This window comes from Centroberyx affinis, unplaced genomic scaffold, assembly GCF_046629955.1.
Source record: "Centroberyx affinis isolate AG114_WGS23_722 - 3 ecotype Tasmania unplaced genomic scaffold, CSIRO-AGI_Caff_v1 ptg000270l_1, whole genome shotgun sequence".
NCBI classification, from domain to species: Eukaryota; Metazoa; Chordata; class Actinopteri; order Beryciformes; family Berycidae; genus Centroberyx; species Centroberyx affinis.
Genome location: NW_027278950.1, coordinates 214986 through 235859, shown reverse-complemented (window position 1 = coordinate 235859; position 20874 = coordinate 214986). Strand labels below are relative to the sequence as shown.

Sequence of the window (20874 nt, the reverse complement as noted above, 5' to 3'; positions counted from 1 at the left end):
GTAAGGATCCATGTAACATGAAGCTCCCCTGTCTGATTGTTGCTGAGTTGTCTCATTCAGTGAGTCTAGTCAACTTGATTAAATCGTGTAAACGAGCCATTCTCAATTTCTCCGATGTCCATAGGCTGTTTTCTCATTAGGCTATAGATCTTTTTCTCATTGATTCCACTGAGGATTTTGAATTTTTGTCGTGTATACCTCAATACTTAGCCGAGGCCTACTTATTCTTTCTTTTCGTTTTGCTTATTCATTTGATATCCTAGCTAACAAATAGGTCTACATTGAAACAGGAAAGATGGGGGAGAGAGAGAATGTTCCTGGGACATGGTATCATGAAACAACGGAAGGTCCCAGGATATCGCAGGTACGGTATGCTGTGCGACCTGCAGGCTTTTATTTTGAAGGCGAACTCCGCTAACTTCCTGTGTGTGTGTGTGTGTGTGTGTGGCTTCATGCAGCTGGAGGGAGCAGTAGCTAGTAGCTCAGCCTGTTGCGCACTTGGCCAGACGCTCAGAGCGCACTCCGGCAGCGTGGACCGTAACAGAGCCTGTGATGGACTTCCTCTGATCACTTTAATTGTTGTGTTCCGCTGGGACGCCGCTGCTGTTGGCCCGGTCGCCGCACTAATTTAATGACCCCACATTAAGGCACCAGCTCTGAACGGATACAGCCTTTACGCATCCCTGGAACCGGGGCTAGATAAGAGGTGCGTGCGTGCGCGTGCTGACTCTGTGGCTGCTGCGCGTGTCGCTCCCTGAACCTGGATGGAGATTTGAAGAGCACGAACTTCCTTCTTTTCCTGGAGATACAGGTGTGTGTGTGTGTGTGTGTGTGTGTGTGTGTGTGTATGTGTGTGTGTGTGTGTGTGTGTGTGTGTTGCCCAGTTGCGGCGTAAACTTTCACTTTCGCCAGGTGTGTGTTTACGGCTCAGGTGGAGCTTCGTTGCTAGCTGGGGAAAACAAGGAGCCTACAAAGGGTGAAAGTGAACATCAGACGTTGTCTGATAGACAACACTGTAGCCTGTTGGTTATGCAACGACTCGCGTAACCATAAACCTAGCAGCTGTCATCAGGTCAAGTCAGATAAAATGAAACATTATTGATCCCAGTGGGGAATTTGGGCGTCACAGCAGCAGGATAGAGCACGCGGATAAGAGTATAAATCAGAGCTAAAGTGAATGAAGTGTGCAAAATAGCATGAGTTGTCGAACTTACTGAGACAAAAAAGACTGAAATGCAGCATGGAATAGGGGGAAAATTATATATAGGCTATCTAATCAATATACAGTATATATATATGTATATATATATATATACATATATATATACACAATGAATGAGAGGAATATGAGATTCTGAATGAAAACAATGTGAAAGATGCAGAATATATACATGGTGTGCAGTCATATTCAAGTCCAGGTTAATTGCATTTTTATTCCAAAAGGGTAAATGATTAAATCCAGAGTACACATAATTCGATAAAGCCACAGACAATTCATGCTTGTCCAAGACTTGTTATTTGTTTCTTTGACCTGAGCCACCTCACGTCTGCTGTCATGCAGTTGTGATTATGGCTGTGGTTGAGAGGAGAATTGGTATTTTTGGCTATTAATTTGCAAATGTAACCTCTAATTTCCGTTCAAATAAAATTGAACAAGGGACAGGATTCAGTGGATAGCCGCCATTCATCATTCTGCTTGGGCTCTATTGCAGATAGACAACACATGCAGCCTTTTATCTTTAGACCACTTACTGCCACACTGGGCATCCTGCCTACTGCTTGCTATTGCTGAAGGCGTTTGGCCAGTTTAGGGCGAATGAGTCTTTTTGGGATTGTAATTGAGATATAGTGGACATCATTATTATGTTGTGTTGGATCAGGGGGCTGAGGGGCAGGCAGGACTAAAAAGAAAACCAAGGATCAAGAAGTCCAGAGAGAGAACAGAGGGGGGAACAGAGGGGGATAGGAGCCAAGAAGAGAGAGAGAAGGGAGAGAGCTGTGGTGAGTCAGCCCCGAGCAATGTCAGCGCCCTGGCCCGCTGTGTGTGTGTGTGTGTGTGTGTAAAGAGAGAGAGACAGCAAGAGGAGGAAAAGAGAAACTAAGAGCAACCTATGTATCCTGGTTTGCATGTCCGATATGTGCGTATTTGTGCATGAAAGCGCAATGTAAAAAATGTGTGTGGAGGGAGGGTCGTGTCCAAAACTGAACTCAGTGACTCTGTTGAATGCAACGAACTGAAAACATACTGACTGACTCCATCAATCCGCTTATCACAATGGAAAGTTATTGATAGTCACGTTAATCATTGCAGCGCTTCGTAGTGATTTTTATATCGGGGGAGATTTCCACGCTGTAGCCAGAGTTTTCTTCTTAGTTTTGGGTGGAACAGTGGATTTTTAGAGTTTTTACTCAGCAGCTGTGGCGACTTTCCAGCAGCGTTCATCCCTCACTGCTGAATCAGTGCTGGTGGACTCCAGTGTCACCGTGCCCTAGAAAGAAGATGTATCAATTTCCTTTTTCACTGTTTCACTGTTTTGGATTATTTTGCTTGAATGACAGTCGGCGTAATGGTTGTAATGACCCCTGGGATCATGTGAGCCCTTTGAAAGAGTGTCAAATGTTAAAACTCGGGGCTGTTATTACTGTTATTAGACAGGTCCCCTGATCCCTTTAGGCCTGTGTGGTGAACGAAATGCCTTGTTGTGATCCGAACTGAACCTAGATTAGCAGTTCTCTCAGTTTAGGTTAGTGTTGCTTTGTTTAACTGAGGGTGGTATGAAATATTTTGAATGTATAGACTTAGAAAATAGAACACTGAGCAGAGGGACTGTGATGGCTGTGGCTGAAGTCTGTCTTCTCAAACTGTTTTCAAGCGTAAGAGCTGATTCAGGATCAGTCGTGCGTATGCAGCTGCTGCAGCAGTTTGGCCAGACAACAACAAAGGGACAAATAAACAAACAGAAAGAAAGAGAAAGTAAAAGAAATTAAATGATAAGTAGACCAATGTGCGATAGCAACTGTTATGGTGTTATTACCCAGTATCAGTTTCTGGGCTTGCTGTGGCTTGCAAATGGCAGTTTGGGTGCTTATATCATGATGTAAACTAACTGAAGTCTCCCTGTTTGTTTGGGGTAATAAATAAGGCTTTATTATGAATTTTCATGCTTTTATGGGGCAGTTTTCCAGCAGTGGTAACTATTTTTTGTGTGTCTCAAGGGTTAAAAATTATCGCCAGGACTTAGATTTCATATCAACAAAAATCATACTCATAGCGGCTTTGAAATGATATACTTCTGCACCAAGTTTTACTTTAGTTGGGCCAGGACTCACTGAAGTAGTTTCCTGTGATTACCAAACCCTCCGGACATTGTTCTAATGGAGACCGCTCTACTTTCACAATCAAGATCGCATTGTTCAAAATCTCATCTTTTGCTCTCATCTGAACTGTTTCATCAGTCAGATTCGGTGATTTGTAGATTTCCTCAGCAAATTTTTCAGCAAATTTCAGAGGTTGGCTGCCTGCCACAGCGGCATGCAGAACTGACAGTCCTATCATTTCGCTGGTGGCTCGTGATGATTTCACGCAATTTCTTTGGCAATCATTCAGCCAGCCAGCCAGCCAGCGAGTCAATGAGCTAGTCGGCAAGCTGCGGACTCGCTCTCTCTTATCTGTGTGTCCCTGTGAACTCTGAAGTGCAGTGGAGTGCTGGAACAAGGCTTTGTGCATTAGGCAAAAGCATCAAGAGGAAGAGAGAGACACAGAGAGAGAGCAGGGAGGGGAATTAGAGAGCCGGAGGGAGGGGAGCTGACTCATAGCTGTACTGTTTTATAAATATATACACTCTTAAAAAAGATATGCTGTTTTCAACACCTGTCTAGTTTGGGTCAACCTATTTGTATGAGCATGTTTTGAAACAACATATTCTGTTATCGGTATGTTATGTTGAAAAGTGACTTCCATGTTCTGTCCCAAACTAGACGCACAGATGTGCTGAGAATTACACAATATTTGATATAAGTGTAGACATTCAGAAGAGATTCTAGACTCCATGCGATTTCTTTCAAAACATTAGAAGAAACTCCTGCACCCTGCCTCCTTTACTTGCAATTGGAACATTTTTATCATGACATGATTATCATATTCAGTGGCAGGCTTTCACGAGGGAGGCTGGACAAGGGATTTTGTCACCTATCTTACAAGTGAAGTCAACAGAGGGCTTAGACAGCAGAATCTCCTCTGAAAGTGAAACCAATATATTGTCAAGTAAGGACGTTGGAGGGTGCCAGTTTGTGGTTTATGGTTCAGGATGTGAACTCCACTGCGAACCTGTCATGCACTGTGCTCATGCTTTCTGAATTAGAGTCCATCCAATACCCTGAGATACAGTCAGAGGACCTGATGCAAGCTTTTTTGGGCGGAAAAAGGCTAAATTTGATAGATTTTGTTCCTGCGAATCCTGTGAGTCAGAAAACACATGATATGAAGTGTTGAACGCATAATTGCCAGTGTTTAGTACACATGAAACAGGGATTGATTGCATGCAAAAAGTGGTGCACAGAGCTTTGAATGTGACTGTTCAGCATATGTAAATTTTTCTGTTTATTTTTATTTCATCTTTGGCTCATATTTCTTGCCCCCAGCTGATATAAAGCTTTTCACATTTTGCAGCGTCTAAAACTGACACTGTAGTGTATGGAGGCAGATGGCTTTCCTACATCTGAAGCTGTGAACTGAAAAGCGATAGGGAGCAGCATTCCCTTCGTTGGAAAACAAAATCCTCAGATGGAGCCCCTTGATAACTTAAGCTCTTTGGGAAAACGCATGGAAAAGTAAACAGTCTGTCAGAGTCGCATAGTGGTTCAGACTCCCTCCTGATGTTAGCTGTTGCCCCCCTGCTGGCCGAGGATGGACCGCTGACAGAACGTTTTCCTCTGTGTCTTCCCTAATGTATAACCTTCTCAGCTTACTTACTCAGTAGAGTGGGACTCATTTTCAGGGGGTGTGGGTGGAGGGGTGCTAACCCTAACTCAGCTAAAACTTGGAGAAATATATGGCAATATGTATGACTAATTTAATATAAACACATAACCTTGTTTTGCTGAATCCTCTTGCAGTGCTTTGATTTTTCTTAATCCGTGCTATTTCAGCTCCCACTTTTGGTGACGATTTTGGATTTTGTTTTGCATGTGGAGGGGCGTGTCAGTAGCAGTGTGTGTATATGTGTGTGTGTGTGTGCCACTGCCAGTCTGACACACAGAAAAGGAAAGAGAGGGCCAGTGAAACTCAGTTCAACCAATTCAGTTACTAAATTGCTCGGTTTATGGAATTATTGCATCCGAGGCGTCCAGCCGGTCCACACACTCAGCAGCCCAGTGGGTTCCTCCTGGTTTTTGGGCAACAGTGTGTTGTTGTCCCCCATGCATGATGCAGTCCACCTCTGGGCCTAATCGTTGCACATACTGAATGTCATACGCCTGTAATTGTAGCGCCCCCCCCAGGCCATTCAGTGTATTTTTTGTTTTTGTTAAAAGACAGACCTCAATGGTGAAATGCATCATTTTGTCAAAAGCAGCTGCATCTGAGATATTGAGCATGATGGATGGGCAAACAAACAATCGTACAAAAATTCCATGGATAGTGGACTCACTTCTTTAGGGAAAAAAAACATTCCTCTCAGATGCTGCTGGAAGTGGCCGTGATTTTACTGCCAACAAATTGCCATTCTTATTGAAAGCAGGACCATTATTTTGACAAAGTGAGAAGAAACGTCCAGAAATCACTGAGTGCCAGTTCTGAGAAGTGAGAAGTGAGTGCAGCTGCACTTTACCCCGCCTGGTCCAGCCCGCTGTAGCAGGAGTGCTGCAGATCTCAGGCGAGGTATCATCAAACATTTTTAATGTCAATATTTGTTCCAATAAAAAGGCTTTTAGCAAACTTGAGATTCCATTGTAAGAATCAAACAGAATACGTTTCATTGCTTTAAAATTGGTATTGATGATGTACTGAAGTCGGTACAGTATAGTTGTTTTTTGATACTGGCCCTCTGCAGATCTAGTAGAATTAGTAGTGTGCTGTACCTGCACTCAACCTGCTATGAGTATGCTACAGTACTCAGTGAGCAGTTTTGGCTTCGTTTGTATGGGGGAGCAACATAGTGACATCATCCCTTTGAAAGCGGCCCAGTAACAACTATGTTCGGGCACCTTACCAGAACATTGCTAATGTCCCTGCGGTGGATCAAACTGTGCACCGAACAGAAAAAACATCCTGTACAGCACAGCGTAGTAACACAGTGGAAAAAGCATCTAGGATCGTGAAGCACGAGATCTCCGAGGGAATTCTGAGGCTTCAGAGAGAATCAAAGGAGATTAATCGCCGTCTTTGGTCCGGCTTCACAGTGGGACCTCTGTAGAGTCAGGATGCCCAGCCATGTGCTGCTGCTCTAACCTTTTTTTTATTTATTATGGTTCTGATGTCAGAGGTATGGGGTCAAAGCGATTCTAGTACATTTCTGAACGTGCGCAATGTTCACAAATGTTTCCCAACTTGTGGTTGTATATCAACATTTGGGAATGCGTAAAAAAAAATATTTGTAGTTGTACATCAACTTTTGCACACATGAAATTAAACACACATTTCAATTCTACATGTGACACAGTGTTTATGAATGTAATTCTTCATGATACACTGTCTATGCGTACAGATTTTTGTAAAATGAACATTTGACGCTTCCATGCGATGAGCCAGTGGAGATGAACAAGGCAAGATGCTGAACCGCGTCAGAGTTAGTTTTTTAATCATGTTCTGTGAAAACTTGCCAATGAAATGAAGGCATTTAACGATTAAAAATCCTCTCCTCTTTAGTGGAATATCTGCACCCTCTGCCATACAGCACCTTCTTGCTAGACATAGTTGTTGGTTTCCAGAAGCTCTCCAGTCCTATCATCCTCAATTGAGAACTCAATAAAGATTGTTTTTGTATGGAAATTGAACCTCTGTGGTGTTTTCTCACTGTCATCTTTGATTAGCCATCTAGTACAGCGAATAAAAGCCCAGGCTGGAGAAATATACACTCCATGCACTCTGTTCAGACCACATCTCCTCTGGTTCGGTAGTCAAAAATTAGGCAAAATTTAGCATCACCACTAGCTAATCGTGTAAAAAATTCTATAGGGGAAATGTGTTATATACTGTATGTCTTTTGTGCACAAGTTAATGTGGAAATGTTTTTGCACATTTAAAAAAAAGGTGATATACAACTACAAGTTGCTAGTTGCTAATTGTAAGTACCAGTCATAAAACATGTGTGGACACAATATAGAAGTGATTTGACTGCAGCAGAGGTTCTTAACACTTTGTCAGGCCTGGTGGAAATGCCTGCCTGCTCCTTGGTGTTGTGCCTTTAAAACTGCAGCTTGCATGTGAACTGACCAGAGGAAGGCCCTGGGCTTATTTATTTTTACATTGAGTTTATGAAACCAGAAGGCCTGAAGGCAGAAAGGGATTTTATCTTTCTTTGTGCCTTTTTATCTTGCCTGCCTCCACCAAACTGCTTGAATGACTGTCCGACCCTCTTTCTGTCTGTCTGCCAGTTTCTCTGTCTGTTTCCCGTCTGTGACTCTCTGTTTTTGGTTTCTTGGTTTCAGGCTGTCAAGAGCAGAGAGCAACAGGGGCGCGAGAGCTTATAAAAAACCAGCATGTGCTTCTGCCAACGTGTTTCAGAAGTGTCGGAACATGCTGTGAAGACCTGAAGACCCCTGAAGCCTGACGACCCATGTGTGTCCCACTGAACACACACACACACTGAAGAGTTGCAGACGCATTGTGTGGCAGTGTATCGCTGTCTGTGTGCGTGTGTGTGTGTGTGTGTGTATACGCACTGCACTGAGTTGAAAGCACTACGGAGCTGAGGACTGAAGCCCAAGCCAGAGTATGGTCCAACTGTCCGCCTCAACCTGCCTGCTGGGAGGCCTTTTGGGTAAGTGAGACATGTGTGTGTGTGTGTGTGTGTGTGTGTGTGTGATGACATGTGTGTGCTCTGTGCTGTGCATTGGTCCTCTGGTGTAATCAGTTTGTGGTTGGTTTTTGTTTGATTCCCTCTGTGGGTTAGGGTTAAATCAGTGCGTGTGTAAAAAGAGAAAGATGGGTGAAGAGAGAGTGAAAAAAGGAGATGGGGATGGTACTATGTGTGCAACAATCATATATCAAAAGGCCTTATATCATATAGCCATTTGTCTCTGTCTCTGCCCCCTATCTCTCAGTGTCTCTCTCTCTCTTTTGCTCTCTCTCGCTGCGTCTCTCCATCTCTGGTTGTCTCTGTGTGATGAAAATGGGGTTAGGGGGTTAACATGGATGTCGCAGTGACTCACTGGTCCTCTCTGTGGAGCAATACCTCAAGGCATTTAGTTTGGGTACAGAATGTGAGGCTGACACACACACACACACACACACACACACACACACACACACACACAGAAATTTCGTACACAAGTGTACAGTATTTTCAGGAGAAGATCTGTCATTAGTCAAGTGATTGCTGTGACAGTTCCGGAACATCAAGTGACCCTTGTAAGTTATTTCCGTCTCAGCATTGCTACATTGAATGGAAGCCATTGTTCGCTCTGACAGAACAGAAGCTAAAGAAAATGGTGTTTTGGCTGCTTAAGCTGTTTAGTAACATTAAGAAGCCTTGAGCTGACAGCCTGTCACCCTTCTGTTCAGAATGATTGGGTTTAGGCTGTAGACAGTTAACTGTAGCCTGAAATAGGTTGACCATTTGATTTGGACTCTGTAGGCAACATAGGCTGTAATGGTCTGGATGAGAGTAAATATAGCCAGGAGAAAGGGCTGAACCCACCACCTTTGGATTTAAAGGTTAAGACAGAGGCTGGACAGAGGCCAACCCGGTGTGACACAGGCTCTCTGTCTGGAGCTTTTGATTGACAGATGTCACCTCAGGATGTGTGGATGGAGGGGTTGGCTTAACTGAGGAACTTTGTTCTCACACTTAGAAAATATAGGATAGCCATTTAGACTGGGGCTCATGTACGGTAAGCGAGTGAGAAAGCTCATGTGGAAATCATTTCACTCGGCATTCCAGTGGCAGTTGAGGTGAACATCCCAAATTTGTGAGTCTCACGCAGTGTTGGACTGAAAAAAATGTATTCCTCATTACTTGTTACTCACTTCAAAAGTAATATTAAGACTTTAAATACTTAAAAAAAAAAAAAAAAAAAAAATCACTCCCTGGGAGCAGTAATTCATTACACTGCTCATTACATTACTTTTCTGTTACACCCCCAAAATTGGCGAGCAAAAATCATGGACAGCTCAATCGCCTCGCCTGTGCGCTTCTGTCTGAGCTATCAGGGAAACCACATAGTGTTGATGTCCAATGTTCTTGTCATGCTTTTTCCAGAATCAAAGTGGAAAACTTTCACCTGGAGAAAATAAACCTTTCTGCCTTTTCTTACCCAAGCTAGCTTTGTATGTTCCTGTGCCACCTGAGAGGAAGCGACTAATGACTAATTCTGACCAAAACAAATCCGCTTCTGCATCCTCTAGGCTGCTGCCACCCCAGTGATAAAAGCAAGCAGCTGATCACAGCAGTAGGACAACAGACAGAATCCTGGTGGTTTCATACCCTAGAGTCTAATTCCAGTCTGCAAGGACCGGTGTCCTGCAGGTTTTTGTTCCTCCCCGATAGTTAAAGAGCCACACTTTGTGTCAAGTAGATGCAGACCAGGTCTGGCTCATTAAACACTGGAATTGGACTGGAATTGAGTACCTAGGGTTAGGGTTGCAAAGGGGTGGAAAATTTCCGGTAAATTTCCGGAAACTTTCCGGTAAATTTCCATGGGAAGTTAAGCTGGGGAATTTTGGAAATATTCCAAATTGGAAACTTTCCATGGGAATTATGGGAATTTATGGGAATTAATGGGAATTTATGGGAATTAACTGGGAATTGAGGGTAATTTAATGGAAAGGTATCATATCCAAGCATAAATATTTGTTTTGTTATAAGCAGACATCCATCCAAAATAATACAATTAAAACAGATTTATTTGTAAGTAGAACTTTATCAAGTGTTAAATATTTTATTGAACAATCAATTCTTTCATTGAAGAACAAAAACATGAATGTTGAGTTGCATGTAGGGGGCGTGGTCTCAATAGCCCTGCAGTAAGCAGTGTGCTATGTGCATGTGATTGAGGAATAGCATAGATATTCAACTGTACTTGCATGATATCTGGTTGTTTTAGTCAGGATTATGCTAAAATATATTTTCCCCAACTATATTTAAGTTCCCTATTAAGAGCATACCTTCAATTTAGTAAATTCCTGGTTTATTCCCGTTTATTCCCATAAATTCCCATTAATTCCCATAAATTCCCGTTAATTCCCATGGAAAGTTTCCAACTTTGAAAATTCCCGGAATTTTGCAACCCTACCTAGGGTCCATAGCAGGGATGGGCAGCTGTGTACCATGAAGAGCTGAGAGTCTGCAGGTTTTCATTGGTCCTCCATGACCTGGTTGCCTATCCTCGTCCTAGATACACTCACTGATTAGTTCCTCTTCTCTGGTTGAAGTTGTGTTAATCAGTGAAATCAGACTTGTGGCCCTCTGTCAAGGAGGCAGAGGCTAGGACCCAGGACCCAGAGGCTAGGACCCAGATGCAGACAGTCGAGGCAGAGTGCTTTTCTGAAGCTTGAAACTTTAATAAAGAACTAAGGCCGAGTACAAATCAGGAAATCCAAAAAGCAAAAAACGCAACAGGCTGGCAAACAAAGGAAGACAAAAAACCCAACCTGGCCGGCAACAAGATATCCACAGGAAAACGGGTGACGAGGCAGGTAACACGGGAACACCACAAGGACAGGTAACACTGTGAAACACAACAGGAAAAGAGCAGGTAACTAAACAGACAAACTGACAAAGACTACAAGGAACCAAGACAAGATATACACACAGACTGATTACACAAATGAGGGACAGTTGGCTGGCAGGGGAAAGTCCGGGAGGTGATTGGCTCATGAGAGGCAGAAAAAAGCAGAACAAGGACACAAGGCTAATGGGCAGATGACACACAGGTGTGGTGGAAGCAGGAGGGGGGAACAGGTGAAGAGGGGAAGTCCGAGGACCTCTGGAGGCTGGCAGGAGGATGGCAGGACTGGGGAGTGAAGGGAGAGATAGACCAGGGGCAGAACACGCAGACAGGGGCAGATCATGACAGCCCTCCATGGCCGAGAGCCGAGAGTGCTGTCCTGGATCTGTTTTTATCATTTATATACTGGAAGATTTAGCACCTAACTTAAGCGTTATACTGAGTTGAGTGCTTACTTTTTCTGAGGGATGATTAATCATTTGAAACGATACATTTTGATGTATTTTTGCCCATCTCTTGTAGGGCTGCAACTAACGATTATTTTCATTGTCGATTAATCTGTCGATTATTTTCTCGATTAATCGATTAGTTGTTTGGTCTATAAAATGTCAGAAAATGGTGAAAAATGTGGATCAGTGTTTCCCAAAGCCCAAGATGACGTCCTCAAATGTCTTGTTTTGTCCACAACCCAAAGATATTCAGTTTACTGTCATAGAGGAGTAAAGAAACCAGAAAATATTCACATTTAAGAAGCTGGAATCAGAGAATTTTGACGTATTTTTCTTAAAAGGTTACTTAAACCGATTAATCGATTATCAAAATAGTTGGCGATTAATTTAATAGTTGACAACTAATCGATTAATCGATTAATTGTTGCAGCTCTAATCTCTTGCCAAGTTAGGCAAATTAATTGCACTTCAAGGTAGTTGTGTTAGTGGAATAACTGAAGCCACCAATACATCCCAGTGGGTGATTCAGCTAGATCTCGGCTAGCTAGCTGTGTGTTTGTGTGTGTGTGTGTGTGTGTGAGTAGTGGGTTCACATTCTGCATTCTCAACTAACAGGTGCTGTGGCTTACTCTATACTTTTGTTGGTTCGTTTTCTGTTTGATTATATAAACATGTTGATGCAACGAGGCCCCTCTGCACTTTATGGATTTAATAACCATATCTATGGCTCATGCCAGACCTGCGCCTGGAGTCCTACAACTTCTCATTAGAAGAGATGACGTACTGCCAGTTGTGCTGTGTTCAGTGGCAGCCAGTGTAGAAATCCTCCATCAAGCATATATCGCATATATAGGCTTCAAGATAATGCACCAGTGTGTGTGTGTGTGAGAGAGAGAGAGTGTATGCCAGCACATGTGAGGGCTGCATTGCCAGAATATGTTCATTCTGACTGCTAAATGCAGCTCATATGGTTCACAAGCAAAAGCTGCTTGCTATTTGTTCCTGTTATTGATTTTTTTATTTGCATCCCACTGTGTTGCCTTTGCTTTCCGAGTTGAGCACCTGCAGCCTCCATTTGTACGGCTGACGCCTAAATCTCATGGTTTATGACTAACACATGAGTGAAAAGCATTCCTCATAATCCCATGGGGTTTAAAAACATGCTGTCGAACTACAGTGAAGTGACAGCTGGGATTGAACTCATGAAACCCAAATCATCGAGGTGAAGGTTAGCTATTATCTCTAACAGCTTTGTGTCTTCTGTGTCTTCTTCTGCTGATTTATTTTTGCACTGTCTTCAGCTTTTATTTTGTAGTATTTTTACTATACTTAAGACTGTTATGATTGTATAGATTGTATTTCCTTTCTATTGAATTATATTAAATTATGGTTCTACATACTGTATGTAGGAGGGTTTTTTATGTCATGCTAGAAACATTTCAAACTCATATCAATTAGTGTGGCAATCATATAAAATCATACAGTAATTGGACTTGTACTTGGTGAGTTATAGAGATTTTAGCATTCCACACTTACTTGCATTGGTTTAGGTCGGAGAGTATACATTGTATAAAGGATACTCTGTCTGGGATTTTGCACCTGAATTTTACCAGCCATAAGTATACATTTTCTAAAATTCTGCAGATCTTTATGATCAAAGCATAACAGCCACCGGAAAAAACATGGTGAAACAACATAAGTTTCACCCTCCTTTCAAATTTGGAGGAAACAGCCAATCTACTTAAAAAGCAGTGGGGCATGTTTTACACACTTGCTGCAGTCTTTTCCAACTGCATCAGTTAAAAACACCTTGCTCTGGCTGCTAAATGCTTTTCTTTCGGTGGATCCTCATCAAACCCTTTTAGAATTGCTTTATTCCAAAAAAATGTCAATCACATTATATATATTGCCCAGTTACAACTTAACAATTCCTAAATGATGGGGAGCACATGGAGAACCTGGCATTGCAAAGATGTGGGAGATGGCTGTACATATTTGGCTTCTATGTGCTGTGCGTGCTTTACAAGCTTCACCAAATCAATTACTGACTATAGAAAGTGTGAGAAAATGTACATTGCATTGTGCCACATCACAGGAAAAAACTTGTGCGTTCGTTCTACCAATCACTCTGAACAAACTGCGTCTCAGACGAGGAGAACAAGGCGGTTTCTGAAGCAACAGCCGGCAGGATGTTGGCACAAGTGTTTCAGTGTTTCAAGTTTTAAATATGTTCCTGCCCTGCACTGACGATGGACTGAAGGCATTTTATTGAGACTCCATGTGATTAAAATGTTGCCCGAAACTGTGATCGAACTTGGGGAATAAAAAGTATGTGTTGTCTTGTGCAAACGTACCATCTGGGTCCCAGAAAAAACCCGCTGCATGACTACAGAAGTTAGTCTCAGACCGATGGTAGACAGGTGACGGGCGACAGGCGACGCTGAAATGGGTTGACAGGGTTCCTGAGGTCGTTTGAGGACACAACCTGCCACTAGTAGATTAGTGTTTTTTATGTGACTGGGTTCAACTCCATTTTTTACAGATGTGGGAAGCGAGAGACGTTAAGTAACTGCAGGTACCGGCAGGATGTTGGTGTGTGTGTGTATGTGAGTGTTCAGGAGGCGCGCCACCAAGCTATTACTCATGATAGATTATACGTTCCAGCCTCATACCTCACATGCCTGCAGCCACTCAAACTGTGTTTCTTATCTTTGGACACTGCAGTATATCTTTACATTACTTAGCAGGTTGTCTATTCCATTCCCCAAAATATCCAAAATATGCAGACAGAGAGTAATTATAGGTAGCGGGAATCACCCGGGTCAGTGAAGTCGTCTGGGACAAAAAACGAAAACGATCAGTGCTCTCTGGTTGCCTGGGTCCAGACCTTTGAATCCACCCACTCCACCGAGTTGACTGATTCTGGTGTGGCATCGTGACATGAAACAGCGGTTTCTACCGGTTGAAAAAGTGATCGGTCCAATGAGTGAATGAATGGGGACTAACGATTAGCCAATCAACGGACTAACGCCGTTGTCAGGCTGTTGTCAAGTTGTGCGCCGGAACCAAGGAGGAGTAATAACAACAATGCTCTCTGGCTTTCCAAGACCAGACAGCCTGCATTTAACCAACATTTCTACTGGGCATGGAACTGTTCTCATGGAGTGAAAGGTATACTTACGTTAGGGTGTAATGAGGTGCACATTCTGTATGCTCTGCAACGTAGATAAGACCATACAATACAGGGACAATTCTTTTTAGTGGGCTTTCCACGTTACGATATTTTATAACAGTTTCCCTCCTGATGGTTTTGTTTTTGTCTGTAACTCACTACACAAAGGACACTCTGCTGTGATACTTTGCTTTTGCCTGTGGGTTTGCCCCCCCTACGATGAATGTGACGTAATTTGGCTGTCCTGAACCGCCTCATGATGGACTGTAGTCTCCCGTCTCCCCTCCTCTCCTCTCCTCTCCTCTCCCCTCCTCTCCTCTCGCCTCCCCTCCCCTCCCCTCCCCTCCCCTCCCCTCCTCCCCTCTCCTCCCCTCTCCTCTCCTCTCCTCTCCGGATGCAGAGTCACATGCATTGCCATTGCAACGCAGTAAACGTACGCCCGCTCGGGACTGGCTGACCCTCAGAACTTATAGATCTCTGTCTACACAGCTGTCTGCTAGTGCTGCGTGTGGTGGGTCGTAGTGGTGATGGTGGTGTGTGTGGGGGTGGGGGGTTTAGAGTTTAGACATTTGAGAATTAATTATTAACCTGTTGAGTATATCTGGCAGACACACGTTCCATTAAAATGTCAATGTAAAATGTAAAAAGATCAAATCAATCACAATGCCATATGTCAGCTGGGCCAGAGAGTATAGAGCTGGGTATTGATGTTGCTATGGAAATGAAACTGTTTGCCGCATTGGCATATTTGTATGTCTGCTATATTATGTTACGTCACTGTATTGGTTCCAGAGGAAACAGAGTACATTAGCAAACTATTATCTCAGATAAAGTGAGACGCAGACAGTAATGCAGGTCAAAAGAGAATATGGAAGAGAGAGGGAAACAATCAGAGAAAGAACGACAGAGAGAGAGCACCCAAAGGGACAAAAAGGAAAAGAACCGTACAGAGAGCTAAGTGCTAACTATGTCTGGATTTCATTAAACATATAGATCGTGGTTACACTTTGAATCGAGAGAGAGTGGGGTGCTAGAGGGGAGAGAGGAAGAGGAGAGCGAGAGAGAGAGAGAGAGAGGAGCTGGAGAAAGGCAGAAGTAGAGGTCGACTGTGTCAGAATCAATCAAGCCCATGAGGTCCATCAGTCGTGTGGTCAAACAAAATGTCCAGAACATTTAAAGCTGTTGAAAGTCCGGGCGAAGCAAAGCTCTTAAAGACTATGGAAAGTGCATGCAGACATATCCTTCAATGCTCTAAGTTGACAAATTTACATTTAAATACAATCTGACACCGAATTTAAATAGTTTCTTTTAGGGTTGTGCGATGCCCAACATTTACACATCATTACATCGCTCAACCAAACGTCTCTCTGATGGCCGATGACATCGGGGACAGGCAGCCTGAGGGACTTTTGTTCCCTCAGTAAAGCCTGCCAGGCTAGCTAGCCTAGTTGCTAAAGGTCTGGAGAAGTGACAATAATTTAAGTGATTTCCTTTTGAAAATAATCACTGTTGTATCCCTAACTACAATGAGGCGTCAGTGAGGGAACAGGATTCATTCTCCATTTTGGGGAAAACAATGTTGCTGCCTCTTAGGAGTGGTGTGTGAGCTGTAGGGCTGTGTGTGTGTGCGTGTGTGTGTGTGTGTGTGTGTGTGTGTGTGTGTGTGTGTGTACGTCCCCTGCTGACTCGGCTGAGGATTGTCCGATGACATCGTACATCAGCACAACCCTAGTTTCAATAGTTTCCCAATATATAGGCTACTGCTATAGGTTACGGCTGCTACTGCATTCCAGTTGCTCACTGATGCGAGAAGAGCCATCAAATGTTACACATGTGGTTTGAGACTGACACTTAACTTCTCTGTTTCTCCCTCCTTCCCACCACTAAAGAAATTGCATTGCCAAGGAACATGATGAACGGCTGATTGAATGATTCAAGTTCTTCACTGACAAAGAAACATACTTGTCAACAAGTCAAAAGGATTACACATAAAAAGCTCTGAGGCTTTTTTGTTTAAACATTGTGGTTATACTGGTCTTGTCAGTGGTTGCTAACAATGAATAATTGGCTCAATCGGTGGCTGTTTGCATTTCAGTTAGTTGGAGGCCACATTTGAATAGCTGTCTTCTGCCATGTTGCACCACCGTTATTTTTTCTACATCAGTGTGAACACTGTTTACGTTTCTGCATAAAAGAAGCTGTTTTCACATACAGCTAACAAATGATTGTCCCAGTCAGGAGTGAGACACTAATTTAACATTTAATTGTTAATATTACACTCAAACTCCCACAATTCTCTTCTTTTATTCAGAACAAACCACTCATGTCAACATCGGACGAAAAATCTCCTTTGGTTTTCTTTACATGCACACTATTGGAATCCTATCTACCAATAGGTCAAATATTCTTGGTCACAATTCACAACCATATCTGACACGGTTTATGTTCGATCGGCTCTTTCAGAATGTGTTTTGAAATAGTTAACCCGTGAAATACAAACCCATGGATTGCGCTGTGAAACTGAACATAATCTGTACTTGTTTTACTCTAATTTGCAGAAATTCTTTCCTCTGTGTGGAAAGGTTTCATAGCCCAGGGAGAAAGTGGCCAAACCATGGATTATGGATTGTAAAATGTAAAAAATGTGTGGGCGCCCATGGGAAAATTGGCCAGACTCAACAAACGTTTGATGTAGTGTCAGAGCATGGGATGAGCAGCATATTGCGTGAACATGCTTGTGTGTTTGATGTCTATATAGGAGACCATGGACTGCATTACCACTCTCTGTCAAGGCTGTATAGTGTTGCACAGTCAGACTTTATTCACTGCTGCTCTCTGACTAGAAAAACCTGTTTGGGCAATGAAGAATCCTGTCTGTCTGTGTCGCAATCTAATCCAGCAGACCGCAACAGAACCACACAATGAAACCCTTTAACTCCGAACAAATGTCAGCTGTTGGCTTGGACACAAAAACATACATGTACATACACACACACATACTGTACATACACATACACACTTGCACACAAACACACAGATGTATAGTCACGGGCGTATGCAGGCGTACAAGCATGCATAGACATGCACGCATGGATACACACAAACACACATTTTAGGTAGCGTTCACACCAGCAAGGTGTCTGACATCCTGTTGTGGTGAGTGTGTGAACTGTTCCCATGGGGAACAGCACCCATGGGTTCACCCATGGGTGCCCACCGCTGCCCACCAACATGAGGCCCACCAACATGAGGTGCTGTACAGCGCCATATAGGAAACCAGTTCAATTGTATAAGTGCTGGGGAAAGGGCTGCATTTGTACCAGAGGAATGCGTTTAGTTCACTCCTTCAACTCTATGAAACAAACTTACTCACACTCACACACATACATACACACACACACACATACACACATACACATTAAAACAGACATATGGTTCTTTTTGTGAAAGCTATAAACAGGCAGAGGTAGTTTTTCATCTCCATGGCACAAATGCTGGGCTCATTTCATAGTTGTTACTCATTTCAGAAGATATAATTCTTTACTCCCTGAGAGCAGTAATTCATTACACTTTCCATGATTTAACTTTTCCATCACACCTGCAAAGCTGGTGTTTCATCCTCTGTGTTGAGATGCTGTTTAAATGATAAGGCTGGTGTTTTTTAATGCATTTCTTACCATCAACAAATCCTATGAAAATAACAAATCAGCAATGAAGTTGTTTTGCTAACAAGTCTCGTCCATGTAGCCGATGCCCAATAAAGCCATGTCTCAGTAGCCATAGAACGCTATTGTATTAAAGAAACTATTAAAAACACGTCAAAGAGCCATGCCGTTGCTCTGGGCAGCATATTTCATCATCACGATGCACCGGGGCGATCTCAGGAAAGTAGTTCCAGAGCACTGAAAATAGTCCCCGGCATAATGAAGAATTTGTTCTCATTTGAATTTGATTTGGTAATAACTACAACAGCCTGACTTTTCATGGTAACAGTTAGCGATTTTTAAAATTGAAACTATGTCTTTGTGAGCTGTATTTAAAGGTTTTTAGCTTACAATTGGAGCCAATGACTTCTGGTTGACGGCTAAAAAGGGAACGTGGGAAATCTGAAAGTAATGGGAGTAGAGCAAACGCATTGTTGATTTCGTTATTTTCATAGGATTTGTTGACGGTAAGAAATGTATAAAAAAACCAGCCGTATCCTTTAAGCAGGTGCTTCAGAAGAGTTGATGGAAGATAGCACTTATGTCCTACTGTTTGTAATGATTATTTGTTCCTTCGCACAATTTACAATCTGACAACAATGTTCTTGTCATCCTTTTTTCCACCTAGGCTAGCTCAGTACATGTCAACTGGGAGGACAGTAATTCATTCTGACAAAAATCTGTCAATGGGGGTGGGATTGTTTTTGCATAATTCAACTTTTCTTTTCATATTTCATCTGACATTTATAGAGGAGGATAATAAAAGTAATGACTTTTGTTTTATGGGTGGTTATATCATTACTGAAATTACTGTAATTAAAATACTACTCATCACCGGAAAAAGTAATAAATTACCTCCTACACATGGCCACCCAAGTCAGCATAGCACACATCTGACCCCCAGCCACTTGCATAGTGCTTGATAGACGTCATCATACTAACAGTGACCGTGACATTAAAGACTTCCTAAGTACTGAGCCATGAGTGCACATTGCCAGACTGAGCGCTGACTGACTGCTGGTTGTGGCAAAACCCCACATGGCAGTGTGTACCGCCCTGCAGATGTGAGGGATGCTGAGCCTTTCAGAGGACCTGAAGCGGGCCTTTAAAGTGATGCTGAACTGTGGTACTACCTTGGGTTGTGTAGCTTCCTGGACATGATAAAAGCCCAACATCGGCGATTCTCTGTTATCCGTTGCTCTGGTAGAGGAGATTACACAACTGTGTTTTTTCCTCTCTCCATCCACTGCCATTATAGGGTGAAACAGGTCTCAAAATCAGACTTCTACCACATAAACAAACGCGAACAAAGCAGATTCTGACAATATATTAAAAAACTAGTCCTGTCGCTCACTTTTGGTTAAATGAATCACTTTCTTTACGTTTATTAAACCTTTTAGAACTGTAACACCGAAATCCGGTCAGAGGAAACTTGGAGTGAAGAAAATAGTATGTTTACCAGCAATTTTAAATAGACAAACTTGTCAGACTCTGCATTGTTCACGTTCCTTTATGTCCTAGAGGTGTGATTTTCAGACCTGTTTTGCCATATAATGGCAGTGAATGGAGAGAGGAAAAAACGCAATTCTCCAATCGCCTCTACTGGAGCAACAGATAACAGAGACTTGTCTATTTTGGGGTTATATCATGTCCAGGAAGCTACACAACCCAAGGTACTACCAAGGTTCAGCATCACTTTAACTTCAACGAGGCAGCAGCCCACTCAATTGGCGGCAGGACAACAACACAGATGCTGTGCATGGATAAGTGTGATTGGCCACACAACTGTATGTGTGGGGTTAGGGGAGCAGAGGGGAGCAGATTCGTACACAAATTAATACCTTGTGCAAAAACACTGACATTGGATTGGCTGTTAATCTGTCAAACTGAAGACAAACAGTCTGAGAGAGGAACACAAGAGCAGAGGAGAAAGGTGAAGCTTTGTACTGTTCAAGTCCTGCCAAGGGCGTTGGTGTGCTTGTAAATATATTGTAAACCCTCAGTGTTAATTTAACTGTAGCTGTATGAGGCTATATAGAGCAGATCCCAGACCCGGGCTGTGAGCATGTTTGTATGAGGGTGAAGCAAGGTTTTATGGGAGTGTGTTACTTTAGTTCCACAGTCCACTCCACCCGCTGGTCATATCTTGTAAAGTCAGCGGGTAGATTTGATTTAATGGCCTATGTGGGCCTTTTGATATCGCAAGTCCACAATGAAATGCTTGTTAGTTTACTGACAAGTAAACTAACCAGCAAGTCAGTAAAAAAGTCAGTAAAAAGTTTACTGACTTGTAAATCAAACTCTGTTTGATGCAGCACAGCATATTTATGATCAGACGTCAAAAATTGCACGGGAATGTAACCAATGAATGAAGTTGTGCTGTTCTCTGAGGCAGTAATGCATAGTGGAGGAAAAAGTGTAAAGCTAGATATAGACAGGCAGACAGATGATACTGATGGATGAGCAAACATGATGAAACAGATTCTGTACAGTCCCACGCTACATTTATGGCAATGACAAACAGGCAGTGCAGAGATTGTTTTCCCACTACTAGGTCGCATGGTATAAAATATTTGGATTTTAAAAAGAAAGGAAGAAAAAGTATAGTTTTCAGCCTACTTATTAGCCATGGACTTCGTACCTTGGTGACAACATAACTGAT

The 20874-nt window shown here is 42.7% G+C and overlaps 1 protein-coding gene across 1 annotated transcript in view; it reads left to right on the top strand.

Annotated features, from left to right (window-relative positions):
* The first annotated feature begins 595 nt into the window (after positions 1-595).
* The window catches only part of il34 (interleukin 34), a 43730-nt gene continuing 23451 nt past the window's right edge, over positions 596-20874 (top strand). The window contains exons 1-2 of the mRNA XM_071547509.1: positions 596-811; positions 7648-7979. Of these exons, the coding sequence (XP_071403610.1) occupies positions 7934-7979 (46 nt within the window). The 5' untranslated portion in view covers positions 596-811; positions 7648-7933. The remainder of the gene's footprint in view (positions 812-7647; positions 7980-20874) is intronic.